Below are 27640 nucleotides of genomic sequence, written 5' to 3'. Positions count from 1 at the left end.
TTAACCATCCTAATTGTAAAATGTACTCGACCAAAATTAGAATTGACCAGCAATTGTTATTCACATTGCTTGGGATATATTTTTATTTTCTAGAAGGGAAGATCGAATCCACTAAAGGTAATCACATTTGTAACTGGCACTACTGCCGTAGTAAACTCCCCGATTTCAGTTACTTAGACTCATGCGCACAGGAGCAAACGGTTACCCTGATTTGATTTGTAGCACGGTGTGAAAATGATAGATTAATAAATATAAATGTTATTCAATATATATTTAATAATATCTCCATGTTGCTCCCATATTACAATTGTAGTTAATCATTTATTAATTAGTTTTGAATTTTAGAATTTGTAGGAAAGTTCATTTCATTGCATATTTTCTTTGCTCAGATATTCTAAATTCTAGTATCGTTACATGAATGAGGCAGCGAGCTTATTTTTTTTTATTCTCTGGCGGTCTCTCTGCACAGCTAGAAATAACTTTTTTCAGTTACTACTTACGACGTGCTTCACTCAGTATAGCGTAAAACAGATTTTCAAAGAACTATCAATAATTTTCTACTGTTCAGTGTTCGTGCCTGGTAAAAATATAGTGAGATAGTACTTGTTTATTATTGTTTTCATAGTCCGTATTCAATGAGTGTCATTGTGATTAATTTTAGTAAATTTAAAGATCAATTGTCCTCAACTAAATGATTTGTTTCTTTCAAAATATTTACAATTAACATTGAGAAAACTTCGTAAAATCTAGATAGAAAATTATAATCATACATACAAACTGAATATCTTGTAACGTTTTAATCGAAAAACGAAATTTAAAGTAGATAATTGTGTACTTTGTGTTGATATGCAATTCCAATGGTTTGCAATAGAAATGGGACACTACAGTACTTCACGATTTCGACAAGTTTTTTGATACGGTGGTGAATTAATTAGCAAAAAACTGGTGTTTTGAATTTCAGTTAAAATATTAGGGCGATTTTCCAGTAAACGTTTTTTTTAAAGCATTCTTAGTGTAAAAGTGAACTTTTGAGCTACAGAATAATGACAAATCTAATACATAGCACTTTATGTTAAACTTGGGACATGGATTTAATCAACCGTTAACAATCTTACTTAAAAGTTTAACACTACTGTATATCAAAATGCCATGGTACCAAGAAGAAGAAGACGAGGACTATCTTTTGTACTCGCCCGCTATATTAGCGCGAAGAGCTTCAGAGAGTTGGATAGATACCCCACCAGTAGAGGTATATAACATTTTAAATTATTGGTATTAGCACGTAATCAATGACAAAACCGATTATCGCTTTAAAATATTTATAAAATCGCGATTTGTCAACTATCTTATTATTTAATCGGTTAAACTGATTTCGTTTGTCTTGGATATTCAATATTTCAATAACACCATTTCTAACCATGCAAATCAAATAGATTTCGAGATTGCTAATAATTCGACCGTGAATTTATATAGATTTTCTAAAAACGCAAAAGGTAAATAAACGGTATTTAAATTGACCACTTACTTCACTTCATTTATGTTGACGTGAATACGTGTTACTTTACTATAGAGGCCAATTTAAAATTTGTCTCCTGGGAGAGTGATAAGTGTTTGATCGTGAATATCTCTTGCTGTATCTAATGTATCAACATAAAATTTGTCACATGCCTTCGGAAATATGATCAACTATGTATGATAAACATCATGTCTGCATTTTTTTCAAAATCATCGTTCAACAAAATAAACTCAAACGTTTTGCATAATACAAAGTACCATTCGAACAACATTTTGTTCGGGGAAAAAAGGCGGGTGGGTAATGTCAGAGACTACGAATACGAACAAACTGGCACGCTCCCATCACTTTTACGAATATCGGTTAGTTGATTGATCATGTTTCGCATGACATATTTTCACACGACCCCATAGTAGTATAAAGATGTGTTCAACATCATCACTTTGGCTTTCGCATTGCCGTTCGTAGTTGAATGTGTTAGTGACGGTACAAATTATTTTAACTTCCATCTTGATGAATCATTCGGTAGGAAATATTGAAAGTTTAATTAACTCTTGATAATCTGTTGCACTAAAAGGTGCCTTGAATTGTCACAATCAACAAGATCTGCATTTAGATGGTTCTTGGTATGTACACTGATGGCTTCAACTGGCAGGCTTTTGGTGTGGTTCGCTTCTGACGTGGTGCCGGGACCCGTCTGGCGTTCACCTTCTTTCCAGCGTATTGTTCTTCCACAACTTAACTAAGCAGCACTTCCAAGACGTCTGATGCCTTCTGGTGTGATATAGTTGTTGTGTACCGGCCCGGCTGGAACTGGATTTCGTGTGGTCCTCGATGTTGGTCTCTTGTGTGTCTTGTTTCGGCAACAGTTGCTCAGAAAATGGTAGGAAAGCGATAAAATTCAACTAATTCTTTATGATGATCTTTAGCACTGAAAAGTGCTTTGAATTGTCTGAAAAGCGCTGAAAAGTGCTTTGAATGGGCCTTGCTGGACTTTTTTTTATGCCTTTTCACTGGTTTTCGGTGCTATCGGACTGACGGTGTCTCGTGCGTTCAGAGTAGCTGCTTTAACTTAAATGACGCTATTTCTTGTTTTGCATAAATATCTGTTAATTAATCTTATTTTTGTATATTACATCCACATTTTACAGTACAAGTGTTTTGACCCTTTGGCCTTTTATCTTTGTTGTTCATACGATTCCTTATTAATGATAGGTGTTTTAGTTACTCTTGTTTTACATACTAATGTTTAATCATAATAATTATTTTAATTATTTATAAAATATCTACCTACTTATAACTATCACTAACCTAATACGTACAAATTTTGAATTATTTGTATTTCAGAGATTGAACACCTCTCTTCAAATTTCGTGCAGTATTGTTCGAATTTTTGTTCTAGTATATCCAGGGAGGCCATCTCATGTACTTCACTAGTCCTTGTCCAAGGGGGTAGATTTAGAATCATCTTTAAGATCTTACTTTGAATGCGCTGAAGCCTAAGTTTGTGTGTTCGTGCACAGCCCCGCCAAACAGGGACTGCGTAGATGATTTGTTTATAGACAGCCATCTGATTCTTCAGGCATAGTTTAGATGTTCTACAAATCAGCGGATACAGAGACCTAATGAGTATGCTGCATTTTTGAACGATTTTATCAACATGTGACTTGAATATCAGATGTCTGTCAAAGGTGAGTCCTAGATAGATAACTTCGTCGGATCATTGGATGACCTAATTACCGAATCGTATTCGGCATTCGTCTGATGGAACAAGTTTTGGAGATCTTGAATGTGGAAACAAGTTGACCTGAGGTTTTGCTGCATTGATCACAATTTTCCAGCTTGTAAAATGTTCAGTTAGAGTGTCCAGACCTGTCTGTAGTTTATTCTTCAGAGCATTAATGACACGACCTTTGTAAAGAATGGCAATATCATCAGCAAATTGTGACAGAACACCACCACCCGGAAGAGGTGGGATGTCTGATGTAATAATGTTGTATAGAATGGGACCTAGGATACTTCCTTGGGGTACACCAGCTGGAATAGTAAATCTTTCTGAAAGTGCATTATTTAGAAAAACCTGGAATGCTCTATCTGCAAGATAATTTTTGATAATTTTAGTAAGATACATGGGAAAATTATACCTATGCAGTTTAAACACCAGGCCATCGTGCCACACATTATCGAATGCCTTTTCAATATCCAATATTGCCATGGCAGTCGTTTTGGACACTGATTTGTTTTGCTGGATGACGTTGTTAACCCTTGTGAGTTGGTGGATGGTGGATCTTCCTTTCCGGAACCCAAACTGTTCTTCCAGTAATATATCCTGTTCATCTGCGAAAGCAAGAATTCGCCTTTGTATTGACTTTTCAAACAGCTTGGATAGGGCAGAGAGTAAGCTGATGGGCCGATAGCTCTTGGAAAACGAAGAATCTTTCCCCGGTTTCAAAACTTGGATAACTTTTGCTAACTTTCACATTGAAGGGAAATAGCAACACTCCCAGCACCTGTTAAAAATTTTAGATAAGAAAACAAATGAGCGAATACTCAAATGTTTCAGCTCAATATTGAATGTATTGTCGAAACAAGGGGCCTTCATATTTTTGGATTTTTTCACAATAGCCATCAGATTTCATCAAGATGAAAGTTACAAAAATGATGATCAGTTGTTCAGAAGAGAATAAGTCACCAGAGACATCCTTTGTTTGTGGTTGATTATTGCCCCACCCAGGAGGGATGTTGGAGGAAGAATCTTTTTGTGATCCAGCGGCTGAATCTTTTGGATTGGTGTGAGGAAGCGGCGGCAAATTTGGAATATCTCTCTTCGGTGGGACCCGTGAGAAATTAAACTCTTCCTTCTGTGGAACATTCTTGTTAACGGGACGCCTGTTGTCGAATTTTTGTGAACTCAGCACGTTTGGGACACGATTTGCTAGTAGATGGATGGTCGCCATCACAGTTCACACATTCTACTGCGATGTCATCCAGTAGGCAATCGTTCTTATTGTGTGATTCGGCACATTTCCCGCATCGACTTTTCATGTGGCAATTCCTCGCTCCATGGCCGTAGTTCAAACAGTTCGTGCACTGTGTGACATCCTGATGTACCGGTTTATACTTTTGCCATTCGATGATTATGTGGAATAACGATTTAATCGTTTTCAGTTGACTCATGGTGATGGAGCCCTTTTCCAGATGAACCAGGTACAGTTGATCTCGATACTTTTTGTCCGTGTTGTGTCGTTTCATTTTAAACACCATCAAAGGGTCCAGCTTCCGACAGTGCCTGCTTTAGTTCGGCTTCCATCATGTCGGGTAGTCCTCGAAGTACAACCTTCATAGGTTTGTTGGCGGCAATATCGTGTGTGAAGTATTCTGCATCTCGTGGAATTTTTACGAAAAACACGCACACAGGCGGAACAGTTAAGGGCAAGGCAAAGTCCCGCTCGAACCGTGCAAGTCTGCAGTTCCCAGTTGGCAGAATCCATCATCTGCTCCGGAAGGGAAACTACGCCGAGCGTGTCGGTGCCGGTGCACCGGTCTATTTGGCGGCAGTGATGGAGTACTTGGCTGCCGGAGTTTTGGAATTGGCCGGTAACGATTCCCGTGACAACAAGAAAACGAGAATCATCCCTCGCCATCTGCAGCTGGCCATCCGTAACGACAAGGAGTTGAACAAAAACTCCGTCCTTTTTAGGACGACCTCATCACTGTGATAAAGAAATATTTAAAATTGCTTTAAGTTTAGCCAGTTCTGATTCGCTTGGAAAGAATAATGCGCAAGTTAAGTGGAAACCTTTGTTCTAACAATTTGTTCTTTTTTTTTGTCTTCGGCCGCTTACTAAAGTATTCACGACTAAAATACATATTGATACATTCCATTCGATTCGGCTCGACTAACTGAGTAAATGTCCGTGTATGTGTGTTGTCAACTAAGAGGTCGAGATCTCAGAGATGGGCGGACTGATTTTGATCAAACTAGTAGCAAATGAAAGGTCTTCCCGTCACCAAAAAACGCTATTGAATGGTTTTGAGATCGGATGCTTACTTTTTGAGTTATACGAAGTTTTTTGTCAAAATTTTCAGTTTTTTGTCAACATCTGTCATAATTGACCTTGAGAACAGAATATGTTTTTAGACTTTGATTCCGCACGGTAATATCTATCCATCGAGCCATAGATTGTTGAAATCCGTCCATTTTTAACGGAGATTTCGATATTTTTGTGTAAGCGACTTCTCGCCTTATTTCAGTAGTTGGATTTTTGAGCGCTGTATGACAAACCAATGCTTGGGTGCTACGTGAAACACGAATTTTTATACTGTTACATACAATTGTTTCTAAATACCAAAAAGACTGTGTACAGCATCCTTTTTCATGACATTTCGCCTCGGACCGGTTTTAGCACGGTTCGTTCAAGGCAACATAATCGTTCGAATATGCCATATGTAAACCAGATGATGACAGAATTTTCGAGTTGAAAGCAATTCCATAATTATATTGTTTTAAACTACTAACAGCAATTAATGTTGGAAGAACATAACACCCATATACCATTCGAATCAGTTTGTCGAGATCAGCAAATGTGTGTGTGACAAATATTTTCACTCATTTTTTCTAAATGACTCAACCATTTTCTACAAACTCAGATTCATATGAAAAGTCGTAAATATGATATTCGAAATGTATTAGGTTTAAAGTACTATGTAATGTGGATGCCACGGCGAAGAAAAACTTATGTATATTGCCTATAAAATAAACGTATTTATGAAAAAGTACAGGTGTGTAATGTCAGCGACATAACTGGATGTCGTGAATACGAATAAAACTGACACTCTTTCTTTATACTTCCGAATATCAACTAGTTGATCGATTGTGTGAATTGTGCAAGTTTTGCCCTTTTACACTATTACAATTTGGAATGATACACCTAAACTACAGCAAAGATTAGTTACATTAAACATTCTGACACACAAATATTACGAAATAACCAGTATAGTTCTTTATTATAAAATAATGGTGGTGACCTTTTAAGAAGGCGTTCGTGATGGAGAGTGACGAGTTTAGTTCAAATTCCGATGGATACCATTGACTTCCAATGGATACCGTTGGCTTCTGTAATCTATGCTCAGGATGACCTGTTTTCCGTAAATGCGATACTGATATGTGTTCTGTTGGAGTCTCGTGCTTCTTCCGTTTGCGGTAATTTGTATTAGCTTTGTATTTCGCTTGGAGATTCCTCGATCGCACTATAATTAACACGATGACAACGACAGATAAATTCGAAGTGAGTGGCTTCTGAGTCGGTGCTATGCTAACACTAATTCTCTAAGATATTAAACATTGATTGAATATAAACTATTTTAAACACTGTTGCGAGTTTAGCACTGTTAAAATCGCAAAAAGAAATCAAATTATCTTGGATTTGCACTACACTGCTAATTTTGATTTTAGATTTGCAAAGAAGCAATCATTATAGTTCTTTAAGTAACATTTAGAGCCATTAGAAGGGCTGATTTTGTATAAGGTTTCACATTGTTGTCCATATTCCGTTGTATTTTGCTCCAATGCAAACGACCACCAACAGGATGATGTAATCGATCTTCTTCGAAGGGAAACTAGCTCTGCGACCTGAGCGTTTGAGGTTTTATACCACGCAAAAGGTCTGCTCTCATTATTGACGGCTGCAGCACCCGACGATTGAAGTCCAAATGAAAGTACGACCTGAGCGTTTGAGGCTTTATACCACGCAAGAGGTCTGCTTTCATTGCTAACTGACGACCGAAGTCCAAATGAAAGCATTACCGACTGCTCCACCTGACGATTGAAGTCCAAGTGAGAGCATGACCTGAGCATTTGAGGTTTGATACCACGCTTTCATTGCCAGCTGCTCCATCTGACGACTGAAGTCCATATGAGAGTTGCGACCTGAGCATTTGAGGTTTTTAACCACGCAGAAGGTGCACTCTCCGAAGCTGGTGGTTGATTAAATCATTCCCACGAAGTCTGCTTCCATACAACGCACAAGTAGAAATGATCGATTTTCGACCACGGTTCCCCTTTTATACGCAGTCAGATGAAGATATGTGCCTGACTACCTCAAAATCGTCGTTCTTGCGCGAAAAAGCCAAGCAAAAGTAAAGAGTTTTCCGCGTTGTTTTAAAATTTTGAGAAAACCTAATTTATGATTTGTTTGTGGTTATCTCACACTGTTCAAAATATTATATATAATTCCTGATCATATTTTTGATGAAATAGTGAAAGAATTACGTTGCTGCAATTAGTAAAAGTCGAGATATTCACGATTAAGTTCTGCCCATTCATCCATATGGCTAATTTTGAAAAGGCAGCACATAGTAAAGTAAGTCGTATTCACGACAAAAAAAAGAGCAACTGTCACTGAAACGGCGATGACAATTCGTTAGACACTGTACACATTCACTTTAAAGGCATTATCATCTATGTATTTTAACCAGTCTCAGCCGGTACAGCCACCTATCGGAAAACGGCGGAAGCAAAGTTGTACACCTGATAGAGTTTGTACCCCATGTAAATTGGTGGTGATACCACGTTTGAAAAATACCTTTTCCTCAGAATCGACGAATGAATCTATCCAATTTTTGGTGTTGTCGTAGTTTATGAAACTGACCTGACAAGTTATGCGCGATGGATTGGAGCAAATGGCAGCCGTATAGAGCAATCTCTGATAAAAAAAAGGTGGGTGGGTAATGTCAGAGACATAACTGGATGTCGTGAAAACGAAAAAACTGGCACACTCCCACCACTTTTCCGAATATCAGTTAGTTGATTGATTGTATGAATTGTGCAAGCTTTCCCCTTTTCACTAATAGAGTTTGACGCGATGCACCTACATATAAGTACAGATTAGTTACATTAAACAGCTACTGTTCTACAACTATATATTCCAAACTTGAAACAATTCCTTTTTAATTTGCTAATATAGGAGGTTAGGCACGACAAATTTGTAGTTTATTTTTATTGAGCTTGAGCTTGAACGACCACCCCTGGATGCTACTTCGTTACTGATCGGAATTAGCTGAAATTGTACAGGGAGTTTTTAGATGATCCGACCTGGGACTGGTAAATCATCCTTCGATGGTAATCCCAAAAATCATTGATCAGTACCGGCGCCGGCCAGGCTCGAACGTAGATCGTCTAAGGAATGTTACTAGAGGCCGTATATACTACTGCGCACTCCACAAGTATCACGGGAGGAGGATATTTGTTAGTAAAAATTTCAGTATTGGTATTATTCGCGCGCGACTCAGTATGTTCCGGTTTGAAGATGCTCGGATGCACCACTAAACACACTGACTTCCCGAGTGAACGATTCAACAATATCCTATATTGAAGTCCCGGGAAGTCTTGATTCACAGCTCTTATTCGAGGAAACTGAAGAATAATTTGCAATACTATCGCGTAAAGAATAAAAACTTCCCTATTGTTTTTATTAAATGAAACTACTCTATCACAAAATAAACGAGCGAATAGGATTTAGACAAAAAAGTTGATTCATTGCATTGAAATATTCTAAACATTTATTATAAAATCATTCTAAATCACCAAACAAAGGTCAACAGATTTCACACGCGTCTTGATTCTGTATTATTTCTGCTTTATTACTCTAATTATTTATTAACATTAATAATTAGTTATATTGGTGGATCTGGGCAGCCGGCTACTTATCGAGGCATCGAGTATATTTTTACTATGTATTCAATATACCAATATATGTTATCTCTGTTATTAACTTTGTAATATAAACGGATTTGCGCAATGGTTGATTTTTATCATTCATTTTATAATCCTGAAAGACAATCAATAACATGGAAGAGGAAATCATTCCTAATAAAACTTTTCTCCGAAGCTAGACGGAAATTGATAGGTTGAATAAAGAGATAATTTAGTGGATCTATTCTTGGTTCATTTTTTTCCGCCGGATTCCACACGGCATCTAGGCTGGTACAGTCCGGAGAGAGCTAATAGGTACTATCAATCTCCTAGTGGACCCCTGCCCCTCGTGCACTCACGGATATTTTTCGATCTCGACAAACTGATCCGAATGGTAAAGGGTGATTTTTTTGCTGGTATCTCTTTGGCAACACTGTTTTTGACAAATCACGCGTGAATCTTGTCTTGTGTCGTTGTCAAACTTCTTCAGTTTGGTCTATAATAAAATCATGAATCGTCATTTCATTTTTAATTTGATCGTGAATGGGCACTGGCAAAGTTGGAGGAAGATCCACTTTTTTTATCGGAAAAAAATGTGCCCAGCGACGAAGCTCATTTCTGGTTGAATGGATACGTCAACAAGCAAAATTGCCGCACCTGGAGGTGAAGACCAGCCAGAAGCATTGCAAGAGCTACCAATGCATCAACCAATTTTCACAAGCTTAGCTTTAGAAGAAAGATCTTACAATAACCCTACCGAATACGACTTCCGTTTCCGGAATTACAAGCTTATAAGTTTAAAAAATTCCTTTTTAGGATCATGTTTTTATACATGACACGGAAGAATGGAGCCAAATTTATACAAATAGCTGTAAAATTCTTCCAGAACATCGCTTTCAAATTGTGGAATTTTATTTTCAAAATCAGTGTTTAATTTAAAATGTTTATAGCGTAAAATTCTCTTCAGTGATGAGGAGAAGTTTTGGTTGAATGGATGCGCCAACAAGCAAAATTTATAACCACACGCCGTTCAAGAATTACCGATCCATATCGATAAATGTTCTGTTTTAGTGCTGTCTATCGGCTTGTGGAATCATAGGTCCTTATTTCTTCAAAAATGAGAAAGGGCGACGCGTTACCGTGAATGAAAATCGATATAGAAACATTATCAATGCATTTTTGTGGCTATATCTTCAAGATATGCATGTGGACAAAATTTAGCGGAGAATTGTTTTGTAGATTACGCCACTTATACCATTATATTCACGGAACCGGAATTTGGCCATTTAATTATTGAACTTCAATCGGTTCAACTTCAAACTTCAATCGGTTCAATCAACTCCGAAAACATTGAGCAGATAAAAAAATTGTTCAAAGATGCACACATACACACATACATTATCTTATCTTGTCGAGCTATGTCGAATGGTATATAACATTTGAGGTTTCCAATCAACAGTCGGGTTTACCAGCAACTCTATACCCTTTCTGTAGAGAAAGGCAATAGTATATCAATATATTAATAGTCGTCTCATTAGTCGACACCACATAATTTTGTTTAGTAACCCACCTACGATTAACGAATGGTGGAGTTCGGTACTGAGAATCTATATCAGAAAGTTTTACATGAAAATAATGTGCAATTCTTCTGTTATAGCGGAGTGAACATGAGGAGTGATTGTACCAGTATTCAGCTTATCGTTCGAGTCAATGCATAAAATCTCACAACTAATGGTTTTCAATCCCGACGCAAACGAACTTCAGCATGCTAAATGCAAGGCAAACCTCTTTGTTCGATCTCAATATTTAAACAGCAGAATCCTATCATTGATTCGTACAAAAATCGTTCTATAATGTGATTTGTTCAACTCACACCTACGATGGCCAACATTAATCGTCTAACTGATTACATTGCACACAATGCATCTTCTGGTAAACAATATCAGAACTTTTGATCCTGTTTACGGTATAGCTAGAACACTCATATGCGTTCCATCAATAAATCTGCCAAAATTTTGATATCCAATTAAGCACGTGGCTCGAAATACCAAATAACATGAATCAAGAGTGCATGTGAAATCTTCACACAAAACTATTCGTTGCGCGCCAAACGAATTTTTCAACAATCTAGGGTGTGAACCATTTCGCGGTTAATTTTAACTTTTGGTTAAAATCTGACACTCGAGTGGTTAATTTGATGTTGTCAAAAATAACCCTGCTCGAGACCCAGTGAATCCGAACATCGGACGCATCGTGCAAGAAAGCTTTTGATTGCGTTTCGAGCTTACATAGTGTATCGGTAGAACAAAAGAGTGAAGAAATACCAAAACAGAGAGCGGATGTCTGATACTCAGGGGATGGGATATGTCGGGGTTGGATTTCCAACTCCGAACATAGGGCCAGAGTTTTTCTGGCCCTAAGAGGCGAATGACCTAAAGGTTAAAGCCTCTATGATCAAAACAAAATATTGTATTTCAAACCCTATCGGGTAGACGTCGGCTCGAAAATGCCTTGTTTGATGTTCCTTCGCTCTGTTCCTATAGCGATACATAATGTAAACATAAAGCTTTTTTAGGTCAGCGCGGTTGATGCAAATGGTGCAGAATTGTCCGATGACGGGCCGATCGAAGCGCTACGATCGACCCTATATCGTGCTCAATCGGTCCGATAATCGGACCGATGATCGGACTTATGCGGGTCTACAAATTTCACTGGGGAGTATGGTTATTTTTGACAGATCGATAGTTATTTTCCAACACTGAAAAAAATCTCGCGATGAAAATTCTAATACTAATTCTTTAGTTGAAATTGTTTCCAGTGGAAAATAAACCCAAATAACTTTCCATCCGTCAAATATTGAAATGGGCCACAGTTTTAGTCAAATTTAACTACTCGACGCCAAATAATCACTGTCAGATTTTAACCAAATGTCAGATTTTAACCAAAAGTTAAAATTAACCGTGAAATGGTTCACAGCCCTAGTATTCTTTTCTTCGACGACCAAACACTTATGCAACTCGTTATGCGCCAAACATCTATCGTAAATCTAGCAATCATTGGCGACTTTTTCAGTGGAAAATTCCATTGTCCATACAAAATAACTTTATTGGTTTTTCCCACTTTTCCGGTAAGTTTTCTCAATTTTTTTATGTACGAACCCGGTGGGGGTAAAAACTGACCAAAAAAAAACAAAAATCATCTCAATCCGTCCATCCGTTCTTACGTGATGCCATTACAAAGAATGATCTCTGCATTTTTATATATATAGATTAATTTTAATTTGAAAATAAATATTTTTCAAGGCGATTTTGCACTTTTTCTCCTTCGAACAAAGAAGGGTAAGGCAAAAGCTTTAAAATTCGAGTCATAAATATTGGATAAAGTGATATGGCATTCGACTCAGTTCATTGAAATCTGCAATGTTTCCTCAGAGATGATTTTCATAAGCTTGGAGTCAAATTAATACTTGAATTAATAAACTGAAACAAACGAAAAACAAAATCTAAACTGGGCTCAAATCAAAATCGAAACTCAGCTCAATACTTTTTCGATGTCTAAGAGCTTTAGTTGTAGATTGAAAATAGCGACTTCAGTTTTACCGGACCCCGGATATACTGGAAATAGAGAAGTACTTTATACTATGTTAATCTGATGATTCTTTACGTAGTTGTGATGGGTCAAGGATATTGATTTTAAACTTTAGATGAATATTATTCTCTATTTGTGATAAGTCGATTTTGTAGAGATGCATATCAGATGCTTATCACTCCAATTCATAAATTCTTGAATTTGTAGTTTATTTTTATTGAAGCTATAAAGTTCGAAGATATCTGATTCTTCTCGAAATTTCAGTACGAGAAAATTGCAATGGTCTGGTCTGAAACGTATCGACGATCTTCGGTATGCAAGAGTAATTTTAATAATAATAATGATAATAATAATAATAATAATAATAATAATAATAATAATAATAATAATAATAATAATAATAATAATAATAATAATAATAATAGTAATAATAATAATAATAATAATTATTATTATTATTATTATTATTATTATTATTATTATTATTATTATTATTATTATTATTATTATTATTATTATTATTATTATTATTATTATTATTATTATTATTATTATTATTATTATTGTAAAGATTAATCTGTGCAACCCTGTTTCGCATGGCATATTTTCACACGACCCCATACTAGTATGAATATGTATTCAACATCATCACTTCAACTTTCGCATTGCCGTTCGTAATTGAATGTGTTAGTGACGGTGCAAATTATTTAAACTTCTCGTGTGTGTTGTTTCGGCAACAGTTGCTCGGAAAATGGTAGGAAAGCGCCAAAATTCAACTAGTTCTTTATGATTATCTTTATCACTGAAAGGTGCTTTGAATGGGCCTTGCTGGACTTATTGGCTGCCTTTCTACCGGATTTCGGTGCCATCGTGCTGACGGTGTCTCGTACGTTTAGAGTGGATGCTTTAACTTAAATGACGCTATTTCTCACATCACATTTCATTTTATACCTGCTACTGGCAGCGGTGTACGGACAGCCCCTTTGCAAAAATTCCTTTCCTGTTCGCAATGTAGATGCATACATCTCGCGTTCTGATTGGCTGGTGCTGTGATTGGTTAAATCAAACAGGTTTTTCAATAGTGTACTATTGAAAAACTTCTATGTTGTTGCAATACACGTTCAAGTTGAAAATTTTCGATTCTATTGGTAGTTAGATTATATAAATCCTTCTACAGATCGATGAGCTATGAGCTTTCAAAATACGAGAAAGGCAAACGCGCCTTATGAATTATCCTCTTTGACACTCGTTTATACCAAACATTTCGGAAAAGTTTAATTTTGAACTATTTGAGATTATGTCACACAACTGAAAATTTTATCATAAAATTGTGATCATATTTCCGGTGGCATGTCGAAAGAATTATGTTGATTCATTAGATACAACAAGAGATATTCACGATCAAAAACTTATCACTCTCTCAGAGGGTAAATTTTGAAAAGGCGCCCCATAATATAGTAAGTCGTCTCACGACAAAAATGGTGGCTTCGCCAGAACTTTTCATTGCAGCGATTACAAAATAAGCTTTTACAACTTTCGAAACATGGGGTTTTGCATTGTCATGAGGCAAAAGTACTATGTCATAAAGATTTTCATATTGCATCCGCTTTTTATGCAATGTTCTGACCAAACTCTGCAAGTGTAATCTGTATATGGCACCAGTGCACAGTGGTTCTAAAGCGCAATTTTACGCTCTTAATTGATAACTCATAGGAACGTGGTTTTTGAGGTACAGTATCTTCAGAAAAGTTGCTCGGAATGATAGACGCCATCTGTTAGCACATTTTATTTATGTGATTAATCCCCCTAAAAGTGAGATACAAATATTATTTTAGTTCATGGCCAACATAGGGGCTAAATTTCTTCGACAAAATTGTTCAGAAAATTATTTCAAATAAATTTGCTGAAGATACTATTCCCATAACTAGAGTGTAATTCATGATATAATTTATTTTCTGAAATAGAGCCATCTTTCATGATTTTTGACAAAATTTCAACTTGTCTATCATCAAAAGGTGCAGAAAGGTGCAGACGAGACTAATTACATATTAAACTACCTCAAAAGAGCTTTCATACCGTGATTGAATAACTCGTCTGCGATCGTCTGCAGGCGAGATATATTTTTTTCAAAAATCCTTGTCCCTAACATTTGCAATGATAAGGTTCACTTCATGTCGGATCAGATTTCAGTATATATTCGTTACCATGGTAACTCCTACAATGAATGATTTTTGTGGACATCGAAGTCTACAAATAGAAAAGTGTAGTAATAATTAGACTTTTTTGAAAGTAACTGTGAAACATTTTTTGAAAAAGAGATAAGAAGCCACGACTTTGAATAAAGGTAATCATCATGTCGAATTACGTTATGTCATTTTTTGGTAAGTTTTTCTATAGAAAAGCTCTGCGGATAAATATCCTCTATTCATCAATTGAAGTGGAGATCGATAAATCTTGCTATATAGTGATTTTCACTGTCGGCTAGAAAAGATTGCGATGCGATAAGATAGCGACAAAATGCCGCAAAGATAGCGAAACTGTCATTCGCATCGATTCAACCCCTTCGAGACCACAATCCAGAAAAAAATATGTTTTAAATTGACCGTTACAATGACTATTAATTTTATTTATTTTTAAGAAAACTTCAGTCATAATGAATTCATATTGATAATGCGTATGTGGCAGATTACGGCTACAACTTGCACGGATTTTTTAAGCGTTTGCTATTTATTTGACATAATGTACGATTCAGACGATCCGCCTCCTTCCGTCACCGCCACCGGAACGTCAGCTTCCGTCAAAATTATTTTAATACTTTCTTTATCGGAACGTTCACACGCTCCGTTCGTCAAGACGTTCCGTGACGGTGACGTTACGTATGAATTGCTCCATAAGAATGCATGTAGTTAATGTTGACGGTGCCAATGGCGGAGATTGACTGTGACAAAAGAAGAGGGATCGTCTGAATCGTACATAATGATTATTTTGTGTTTAGTATGTTCCCTTTTCCTTTACATTTTGTATTAATCGACGCCTTGGTTTTCAAAACCTCGTGCTTTATTCGATTGTGCTATTTGTCTACTCTAAACGGTTGGTCGTCTTTGACAGATATACATCAACAAATGCTTTCGATGAACAATGAAATAACAATTGTCGCAAAGGAATTTTACCATATCAAGGGGGCTTTTGATTCAGTTTCTATAAATATCCTATCTAAGAAGCTGCACCAGCATGGTCTTTCGCCGGTTTTGAACACCTTTTTATATAATCTATTGTCCGAGAAACACATGTTTTTTGCACATGGTGATTTGTCGACAATACGATTCAGTTACATGGGTCTTCCTCAGGGCTCATGCTTAAGCCCCCTTTTATACAACTTTTACGTAAACAACATTGATGAATGTATCAACACATCTTGCACGCTAAGACAACTTGCCGTCGACAGCGTTGTGTCCATTATAGTACCCAAAGCTGCCGATCTCCAAGGACCATTACAAGATACCCTCGACAACTTGTCGACATGGGCTCTTCAAATGGGTATCGAGTTCTCTACGGAGAAAACTGAGCTGGTCGTATTTTCAAGAAAGCGAGAACCAGCACAATTACAGCTTCAACTAGGGGATGAAACCATAGCTTAGGTCTTCACATTTGAATATCTCGGGGTCTGGTTCGACTCCAAAGGCACCTGGGGATGTCACATTAGGTATCTGAAACAAAAATGCCAGCAGAGAATCAATTTTCTTCGCACAATAACCGGAACTTGGTGGGGTGCACACCCAGGAGACCTGATCAGGCTTTACCAAACATTGATATTGTCCGTAATGGAATATGGATGCTTCTGTTTCCGATCCGCCGCGAACACCCATTTCATTAAACTGGAAAGAATTCAGTATCGTTATTTGCGTATTGCCTTAGGTTGCATGCAGTCGACTCATACGATGAGTCTCAAAGTGTTCGCGGGCGTCTTACCGTTGAAAAAACGATTCTGGGATCTCTCATATCGATTGCTAATCCGATGCGATATCTTGAATCCAATGGTGATTGAAAACTTCGAAAGGCTTTTCGAGCTTAATTCTCAGACCCGTGTTATGTCCTTGTATTTTGATTACATGGCTCAGAATATTAACCCCGTTTGTTCCCAACCGTGCTCATTCTTTAGATACTTCTAATTCTACTGTGGTTTTCGACACATCCATGAGAGAAGAAATTCGTGGAATCCCGGATCATGTACGCCCTCAAGTGGCCCCAAATATTTTGTCGTGAATACGACTTACTTTACTATGGGGCGCCTTTTCAAAATTTACCCTCTGAGAGAGTGATAAGTTTTTGATCGTGAATATCTCCTGTTATATCTAACGAATCAACATAATTCTTGCTACATGCCATCGGAAATATGATCACAATTTTATGATAAAACTTTCAGTTGTGTGACACATTCTTAAATAGTTCATAATTAAACTTTTCTGAAATGTTTGGTATAAACGAGTATCAAAGAGGATAATTCATATGGCGCGTTTGCCTTTCTCGTATTTTGAAAGCTCATAGCTCAGTGATCTGTAGAAGGATTTATATAATCTAACTACTAATAGAATCGAAAATATTCAACTTGAACGTGTATTACAACAATATTGAAGTTTTTCAATAGTACACTATTGAAAAACCTGTTTGATTTAACCCATGACAGCACCAGCCAATCAGAACGCGAGATGTCTGTATCTATACAAGAGCATCCATATAAAAGTTGAATGGTTCACTTTTCCTATCATTTGCTGAGCAACTCTCCCCGAAACAAGACACACGACAGCAACATCGAGGACCTGTCGTCTCATTGTTTCCCGATATGAATGCACGAGACACCGTCAGCACAATGAAACCGAAAAAGGCAGCCAAAAAGTCCAGCAAGGCCCATTGCCGAAACAAGACACACACGAGAACCATCTCAGATCTCAATATTTCCTACCAAAAGATTCATCAAGATGGGAGTTAAAATAATTTGCACCGTCACTAACACATTCAATTACGAACGGCAATGCGAAAGCGAAAGTGATGATTTTGAACACATCTTTATACTAGTTTACAAATATGCCGTGCGAAACAGAGTTGCCACAGATCAATATGTATTTTTGTCGCGAGTACTTTAGTATGCGGCCGAAAACAAAAATTGTTAGAACAAATGTTTCCACTTAATTTGCGCATTCTACTTTCCAGGCGTATCAGAACTGGCTAAACTTAAAGCAATTCTAAATATTTCTTTATCACATAATGTGGTCATCCTGAAAAGGACGGGGTTTTCAACGGATGGACAGCTGCAGATGGCGAGGGATGATTTTCGTTTTCGTTATCATGGACAGCGTTACCGGTCAACTCCAACACTTCGGCAACCAAGTACTCCATCACTGCCGCCAGATAGACCGATGCACCAGCACTGACACGCTCGGCGTAGTTCCCCTTCCGAGGCAAACGATGGATTCTGCCGCCAACTGGGCACTTCAAACCAGCACGGTTTGAGCGGGACTTTGCCTTGCCCTTAATTGTTCCTCCACAATATGCTGTGTTGTTGCTCGACGACCCATTCAGTATTACTGGCTGCCGCTCTGCTAACTCTCTCTTTTATATCGTTTCACTGTTTCCCGTTCTGCGTATAGGAAAGGAATTCTAACAAAGGGGACGTCCTACCGTGCTACCACTAGCACGTATAAAAAGAAATGTGATGTGAGAAATAGCGTCATTTAAGTTAAAGCAGCTACTCTGTACGTACGAGACACCGTCAGAACGATGGCTCCGAAGACAGGTAGAAAAGCAGATTTGTACCGTCACTAACACATTCAATTACGAACGGCAATGCGAAAGCGAAAATGATGATGTTGAACACATCTTTATACTAGTATGGGGTCGTGTGAAAATATGCCATGCGAAACAGGGTTGCCATATATACAGGTTAATCTGTATTATTATTATTACTATCATTATTATTATTAGAATCACTCTTGCGTACCGAAGATCGTAGATACATTTCAGACCAGGCCATTGCAATTGTCTCGTACTGAAATTTCGAGAAGAATCAGATATCTTCGAACTTCATAGCTTCAATAAAAATAAACTACAAATTTGTCGTACCTAGCTTCCTATATTAGCAAATTAAAAAGGAATTGTTTCAAGTTTGGAATATATAGTTGTAGAATAGTAGCTGTTTAATGTAGGTGTATCGCTTCAAATTCTATTAGTAAAAAAGAGGAAAGCTTGCACAATTCATACAATCAATCAACTAACTGATATTCGGAAAAGTGATGGGAGCGTGTCAGTTTTTTCGTATTCACGACATCCAGTTATGTCTCTGACATTACTCACCCGCCTTTTTTTTATAATAAATTCAGAACAGTCAACTGTGAAAAGATACTTTACACTGACGGATCAAACATTAACAGGTCCACAGGCTTCGGAATCTTCAATCAGAACATCACCGCTTCGTACAAACTCAGTGATCCTCCTTCAGTTTACGTCGCAGAATTAGCTGCTATTCAGTACACCCTTGAGATCATTGAAACCTTGCCCAAAGACCATTACTTCATTGTCACGGACAGTCTAAGTTCAATAGAAGCTCTCCGCCCAGTGAAGCCAGGAAAGTATCCCCCATATTTCCTGGGGAAAATACGGGAACATTTGAGAACTTTATCTGAACGGTCCTATTTAATATCGTTAGTCTGGGTCCCTTCGCATTGGTCCATTTCGGGAAATGAAAAGGCAGACTCATTGGCTAAGGTGGGCGCATTAGAAGGTGATATTTATAAAAGATCAATCTGCTTCAATGAATTTTTCAGTATCTCTCGTCAGAAAACTCTCGAAAGTTGCAAACTTCATGGAGCAATGGCGAACTGGGACGATGGCTGCATTCCATTATCCCTAGGGTATCGACGAAACCTTGGTTCAGGGGGATGAACGTGAGTCGTGACTTCATTCGTGTGAGGTCTCGGCTCATGTCAAACCATTACACATTCAACGCGCATCTCCGCGTCACTAACTTTTCGTTCCCCCTTTCCCCATCTCTTCACCATCTCGATGGCAACTAATTAGATCTCTGTCGTTTTCAGACATTTTGTTTCCATACCTCCTATTTACCTCGGTTTCGGTAAATATTGACTTTTTTTTCATTCTCTTCGTAACATCACCATCACCGCCTACGGCCCTACGCTCCAGTCGATGACCAGCATGCGGGCCACCCGTCGGGCCTTCGCAGCCTGGGGGTGTTTCCCGCGGACCCACACGAACCGAAAGGAAGCGGCCATAGATAGCGCCATCTGGAAGTCATGCAATATTCAATTCACCGACCACTGCCGAACGCCAGCTAAAAGCTTTTTTCGAAAATTCGAGACGACATAATCTAATGATACTATTCTAGTTTTAAGTTAGTCGTTAATTAAGTTTAGGAAATACCCTTGGCATCTTAGAGCTTAAGTAGTGTGCCTAAAAATTTATATTATACTATTGAATAAAAAAAAGGAATTTAGCAGTTGAAAATGCAATTGGCCTCAACCCAACAGCCGATTAATTTTTCTTTTGGCTCTAATGCTAGTTAATTTCAATACAACAGACAGCGAAGGGGTTAAAACAACTGTCTAATTTTCTGGCAGCGATGCCAGGTGAAATTTTAGGCGTCTGCGTATTAGAAATGGTTCTATGCGTCCTCAATATTTAGAAGTATGACGTAAAAACCAAACGAAAACCCTACAGTAATAGCAAAAGTCATTAAAATGGACGATTGCTTATAAAAATGTCGAAAATTGATTAAGAAGTTTCTTTCATACTGATTTCGAGAGTATTATACACGCGAGCAATACAGATCATTTACGAATCGGGATCTCATTATTAGTTTCATCGGATTCTTTGGTTAAAAATATTCGTGAATGGCCAAAACAGTCCAAGAAGAATCTGTCGGACGATGCTAAGAGTCTTTTTGCTGGTTAAGAACATTGTCAGCTATCATAAAATAAATACAAATAACTGAAAAATGAGTTTTGATCATACTTTTTTCTACCAGAAAGGACATAACTTAATTCGATTTGATGATTGCGTTTTTTAAAAGTCGTGACAAAACAGTTACTAAACTATTCAATATCAACTTCGATGTGCAAAAAAATCATATTTTGTGCAAGTACCATAGTAATGAAAATATACTGAAATTTGATGTGACATGAAGTGAACCTTATCATTGCAAATGTCAGGGACAAGGATATTTGAAAAGAACATATCTCGCCTGCAGACGATCGCAGACGAGTAATTCAATCTCGGTAATATGTAAATAGTCTCATCTGCACCTTTCTGCGCCATTTGATGATATACAAGTTGAAATTTTGTAAAAAAACATGAATGATGGCTCTATTACTTTGAACTGAAATGATAGCAGCATAGTATGTTTGAGAAAGTTGTGTAGTTTTTAATGATGAAAAACTTTGTATAACATGAAAAACTCATATAAATTGAAAATATATGTATTTTATTACAAAAACTGGTTTTAGGGCACCCTTTTCAGAAAACACATTATATCATGAATTACACTCTAGTTATGAGATTAGTACCTTCAGCAAATTTTTTTTGAAATAACTTTTTGAACAGCTTTGTCGAAGTAATTTAGCTTCTATGTTGGCCATGAACTAAAATAATATTTGTATCTCACTTTTAGAGGGATTAATCACATAAATAAAATTTGCTAACAGATGACGTCTATCATTATGAGCGACTTTGCTGAAGATACTGAACCCCAAAAACCACGTTCCAATGAGTTATCAATTAAGATCGTGAAATGGCGCTTTTGAACCACTGTGCAGTGATAGTGTCACCTAATTTGAGCAGCTCATAATAAATAGCGCCCAGTTGATACCACCACATGCGTTTTTTCTGTTGTCCAGAACACATATTAGCTCTCAAATTTGAATTGCGAAAACCACTTTATTACATAATTTAATAAGATACTTTAACATAATTAAAATCCACTATTATTAGTAAAGCGGTAGCATTCAACCAGATATTGTTTTGTACTTTATTAAAAGTTTGTGTTCTTTCATAAAATCGAATCGAAAAACATAAAAAATGCAAACTACAGAACATTTTCCAAATATCAATACCATTGTGAAAAACAAAAATAAACATTTTTTCGTTTGTTACTTTCCCTTCATCATCTTGTTTGTTACTTTCAAACTTCATCAGCTCTAAATCAAACAAATAAAATAATTAAATAAATAACAATACACACGTTAATTTATTAAAAAGTACGGGTGTGTAATGTCAGAGACATAACTGGATGTCGTGAATACGATTAAAACTGACACACACTTTCTTTATACTTTCGAATTCGAATTGATAGCTGATCGATTGGGTGAATTGTGAAACTTTTGACGTCGATTATTTCATTTCAGATTTGCATATGTCATTGGAAGAAACTTTCCCGATTGTGTACAGGATTCATTTTTGCCTTTTAGAAGGACTAAATTGTAAAATTGGCAGAGCGAAAAGTGCAGAAAGCAAATCAAATTATTTTGGTTTTTCACTAAACTTTCCACTTCTCGTTTTTCGTTTTCTTTCTCCAAAAGCAAACGACCAGAAGCTCCGTTGTATGATGCAATCGCTCTTATTTGAGTTGAAATTAGCTTTGCGTACAAACCGCAAGACATCCGTTCGCAATGCCAAACAGAATCAATTTTTCTCAAGAGGTTTTTTTCAACGTGATTTCGTTTGCAGCTTTTTCATAAATGAGCGGCTCCAACGGCCACACATATGGCCGCTTGTAGAATTTTGACGTCGCGTATTTCATTTCGGATTTGCATATTTCATTGAAAGAAACTATCAAGATGCTGTACAGGATTCATTTCTGCCTTTTAGAAGGACCAAATTGTGGAATTCTCTACGATATTTAGGACAGTTTGGAACATTTTCCTCGAACGATTTTTGCACAGCGAAAAGTGCACGAAGCAAATCAAATTATTTTGGATTTTCACTAAACTGATGATTTTTATCTTCGATTTGCAAAGAACTAATCTTAATATTTTTTTAGATAATATTTAGAGCCTAGAACGGCTGATTTTATATAATGTTGTCCACTGAATAGCCTGTATTGCCGCGCAGTCCGAGCGGCGTGCGTCGAGGATTGGAGGGGTGTTTTTCACAATAAGAAATAATAATCTCTTTATTTTGTGTGCTTCTTTAAACATGTTTTATTTACTTTCATAGCGGATTTTTTTCCTACAACGATATTGTACACGGAATGGTACTACTTGACGATTATTAACGCGAGAACGACCTTATTCCTTTTAGTGTTAATCGCACAATGAACAATATTTTCATTTCATCCTAAAATTTCACTGACTGTGCTCTAAACTATGACGACCGTGACTTGCGACTCTCTGAAACTGATTGACTGATTGACGGACTACTATCCGAGAACTGACTGATCCTTAACCGTCGACGCCCGAGACTTACGGCTATCTACCACGAACTCTTTGAAACTCACTAGCTGCTAACTCTTCCCAACTGTGGGTTTTTAAGCTCCTACCATTTACTTTCGGGTAAAACCCGAAGATTTTAGTACAAGCTGAGCTTGCGATTTTAAGTCGGAGGTTCATCCGACTTTCTCCCGAAGTTCTACCGAACAGCCGAGACAATGTGACTATGCCAGTGGCAGTGACTAGTGTCCTTGAAAATAACTTTGTTCCTAAAACATCGCTGCGCTGACTTGGTTCTGCAACAAGGCTGCGGTTACGCCTATATGAGGGGTCGCTTGACGAGTTTCCTTCATGACTTCCTATCTTTTTACTAGCAACTTCAAAGGAAAATTTGCTAAGAGCGCTGCATGCCCCCTTATTTACTGAGCTTGATGTTACCTGAAGGGTGAACATTAAGTCGAATGCGTCGGCTTATAACATTGCGATTTGTAGCTGGATCACAAATTTCTGTGTTTCTAATTACTGTTGCCTAACTTATTTACACATGGGATTTTTCTCGTTTTTGCTATAGGTGAACTAAATTTCCCAACCTTACGGTGGTCCTCATGTCCTCATGTCTCCTTTGACGCCATTCTGTTCCATGGTATGCTTCTATCGTTGCTTTATCTGTGGGGTGATCGAACGGTTGCTAGTCGCGGACTCTGGGTACCGTGTCGTTTTCATTCCTGATGACTCGTTCTGTTGTGTTGGTGATTCGAATTAGAGCTTCTCGTTAATTAGTCATCTGGTTTATTGACCATAGTTTCGAATTAGTTGTCTCATTTGCGTTTTGGGCATCGTTGGAATTACTGCCGGTAGTAAAAATCGTTCCGACAAATGTGATGAAGCTTCTTCGTTGGGTAAAATGTGTTGAGGCGGTTTTTCATGTATTTCATTTGATTTCTTTGTTGTTTTCTTCGTAGTGTTTTTAGTTTTTTACGCATTAAAAAACTTATGTTTGTTTAGGGTATTTAGTTGAGATTGGCGATGCTCACTGACTTAAATATGGGGTAGCAATTTGTAACGTTGTGGCTTACCCACGCAAATCATCTTTAACTGTGTTGACTGCGTTTACTTCCTTCTTGTTTTGTTATCAATTGTACTTGTCGATGTAGCATTTTGTTTTCTTAGTAGTGTTTTTAGTTTTTTACGCATTAAAAAACTTATGTTTGTTTATGGTATTTAGTTGAGATTGGCGATGCTCACTGACTTAAATATGGGGTAGCAATTTGTAACGTTGTGGCTTACCCACGCAAGTCATCTTTAACTGTGTTGACTGCGGAAGTAATTCTTGTTTTGTTATTAATTGTACTTGTCGATGTAGCATTTTGTGGTGTTGCCCTTACTTCAATTCGTTATCACAGTCTTCCATACTAAGTCTTCGTAAATTTTTCTGTCCCGATTTTTCAACTCTGCTGTTCTTCCTTTTGACATCTTGGTGGTTCCACGGTTCCGTTTGTTTTCAATCTGCCACCGCATCCGACCGCACCCTCTTGTTCTCTTAGGTAGCTTAGCTAAGCTACCGACATCCTTCCTTCTGCTACGACTATTTTCGGGCACACACACAGTTTAGGACTCCAAATTGGGAAAAAAAACTGCTAGCCATTTTGTATGATTCTGTGCCTCTAATGTAATCTATTTTCTATTCTATGATTGTTATTATTATTATTTTTCTATACAAATTTTTTTTCACAATTGCATTGTGCATCATATTCTTTTTTCATTGTCATATCTTTGTGCACCTTTTTAACCCGTATATGTAGGCCCGCATTTAATTCTGTTTCATAATATCGTTTATATCTCCGTAATTATTGTTTGTTAGCAACACAATTTTCTTATATATGACAATTTTAATGCTCAATGATTTCTTTGTTCTTTGTTATATAATATATTAATTATTTGTTGCCTCCCTATTTCATTGTGTTGTGGTAAATTTTTACATGTCCATAGTGTCATATCTGTATTTTATTGACATCTTAATTTGAGTGCGTAATTTGCACTTAAGAAATCCTCCTCTTTTTTTTGCATTCCGGGGTCTCGATCCCCTTGTCCACACACACTTAATCACTCATACTAAGATCATTGCATAAATGCATACATTAGTTAGGCATTATTTGCTGGCCAGCGTCGTTTAGATAGTCTGTTGGCTTGTGTTTTATCCTTTTCTTGTCCATCCGTTCTTCGTAATTAGTGTCATATCTCAACCCTATTTTATTGTTCGAAGTATTTCTTTAATGTCTTTTTCAGTGTTAGTTTTATGTTATTTAATGATAAACCATCTTATTTCACCATAGTAGTATTCCTTATTTATAACATTATTTCCGTATTCTATACCATTATGTTTACCTCCCTTGTGTAATGTAACTTTTACCCAGTTCATTTTAATTTGTAGCATTATAGCTTCCTCCCAAGAAGCCATTTTTCTCACATCTATAATCTTCCTCTTCAATTTATCATTTTTTTGTCTGCTAATAATCATCGATTTCACCTTATTTTTCTTTTTCCGTTTGATGCCCATTTAATCAAATCATTATGTTCGTTTCATCGCATAAGTATAATTTTATTTCTTATTGACTCTCGTACTTTTTTATCCAATAACATCGTAAAACATATGAGTATTGTCCTCTTAACAGTTATAACACCCCTTTGTTTAGCATTTATCCTTTCTCGTGTCATAATTGATTCATTTAGACTTACTATTTCTTGTGTTTATTTCACTGTTATTTATGGCTTCTTGGTATATTTTACATATTTTTATTTTATTCAGTGTTTTTCTTACACTTGGGAGTTCAGTTTTCGTTGAATTCTTAATACAATATATTTATTCTCATATATTACTTTGTATACATTTTGAACCTTTTTATTACTTTTGTAATGTTTCTTTGATAATTTCTTAATTATCTTGATATTTGGAACTAAAATTCAGTTCCTCAATCCGTAGACTTTTTCAATCGGGGATTGTGAACCTTTTCTAATCTATTCCCATTTTTTATGGTTGTTGTTTTTTCGCTAGGGAGAGCAACTACTTCATACGGTCCTCTCCAAAGTGATTGTAATTTTTGTTTTGTGCCTGTGGATTAGACTTTGACTAGCACTAAGTCTCCCCACATTGGTTGCCATTCGTTGGAGTTTTTATCATACAATTTTTTTGTTTAGACACAATTACATGTTCCCGGGCTTGATGATGAAGTCGTTTAAATGTCAATCGCATTTCATTGTCGTAGTCCTCATGGTAGAGACCATCATTATCGTATTTGTAAACGTGTTTGTTTCGCCCGTCTTCCGTATAATAATTCAAACGGCTTATAACCCGTTGAGGAATTTACAGTTGTATTATATTCGAAACTGAAGAATGGGAGTAATTGGTCCCATATTTTCGGTTCGTTACCTACGTATTGTCGTAGATAGGTTTTCAATTCCCCATTCGATCGTTCCACCAGATTTGCTTGTGGATGATACGTGGTAATCTTCTTAATTTTTAAAATTTTACATACATTTTTCATAAGATAACTAACAAAGTTGGTTCCATTATCGGTTACTAATTCGGCGGGTGTCCCATATTTACATATATAATTATTTACGAAAGTTTGCGCGACCGTGGCACTCTCTTGATTTTCCATCGGTGCTACAATTAAATATCTAGTCTTGCATAACATCTGTTACCCCATTGCGTATCTGTTACCCCATTCTGACTCAGGTAATACTACTATGTCCATATACAATTTCTCAAATGGTTCGGACGATGTCGTAGTAATTTTCATTGGAATTTTGTTCGATGGATCGATTTTATTTTGTTGACACGAGTTACATTGTTCAACATAATTTTCAATATCTTTTCGCATATTAGTCCAATGAAATAACGGACTCATTCCCTTCAACATTTGTTTGCTTCCAACATGTTCACCTAGAGGAGCATCGTGGAATTCTTTTAATATAATTTCGCGGTATTTTTCTGGCACCCACATCCTTTCTTTTTCCGGAGTGTATAGTGTGAAAATTTTATCAAATTTGTCTGCGATGAACCTCAGTACATTTGTCTCAGGAATTTTCTGCATGTTTCGAAAAGAAATAATTTGAATGTTCTTTGCATTTTTCATGTCTTCATGGCAGTTAGTGAATGCGTCTACTAACCCATCTATTAGAACTATTGTGTCGGTTATTGATCTACTCGAGCCGTTAAGAACCAAACCCCATATTTCGCGTTCTGGAAATACAAATACTCTTCCATTCAGATAGTTCTTCAAACCATGTGGTAGGTCTATCAGTTCGGATAATTCTTTGTACGCCTATCTACTTTTTACTACTATGAAAGTAATTATTGGTTCATACTTATTTTATATTCTTCGAAATACGAGAGTGCTCCCAAATCTTCCA

The 27640-nt window shown here is 36.9% G+C and overlaps 1 protein-coding gene across 4 annotated transcripts in view; it reads left to right on the top strand.

Moving 5' to 3' along the window:
* The first annotated feature begins 446 nt into the window (after positions 1 to 446).
* LOC131432736 (uncharacterized) overlaps positions 447 to 27640 on the top strand; it is a 127922-nt gene continuing 100728 nt past the window's right edge. Inside the window, exons 1-2 of one of the 4 annotated variants that reach the window (XM_058599217.1) lie at positions 447 to 580; positions 962 to 1249. In XM_058599217.1, coding sequence (XP_058455200.1) covers positions 1070 to 1249 — 180 coding nt within the window. In that variant the 5' untranslated portion in view covers positions 447 to 580; positions 962 to 1069. Of the gene's footprint in view, positions 592 to 961; positions 1250 to 27640 lie in introns of all 4 variants that reach the window. The other 3 variants (XM_058599218.1, XM_058599219.1, XM_058599220.1) reach the window with 3 other exon arrangements.

The sequence above is a fragment of the Malaya genurostris genome, chromosome 2 (genome assembly GCF_030247185.1).
Source record: "Malaya genurostris strain Urasoe2022 chromosome 2, Malgen_1.1, whole genome shotgun sequence".
In the NCBI taxonomy this organism is placed as follows: domain Eukaryota; kingdom Metazoa; phylum Arthropoda; class Insecta; order Diptera; family Culicidae; genus Malaya; species Malaya genurostris.
The sequence above is the reverse complement of the archived record's forward strand: the minus strand, read 5'-3'. Positions and strand labels throughout refer to the sequence as shown.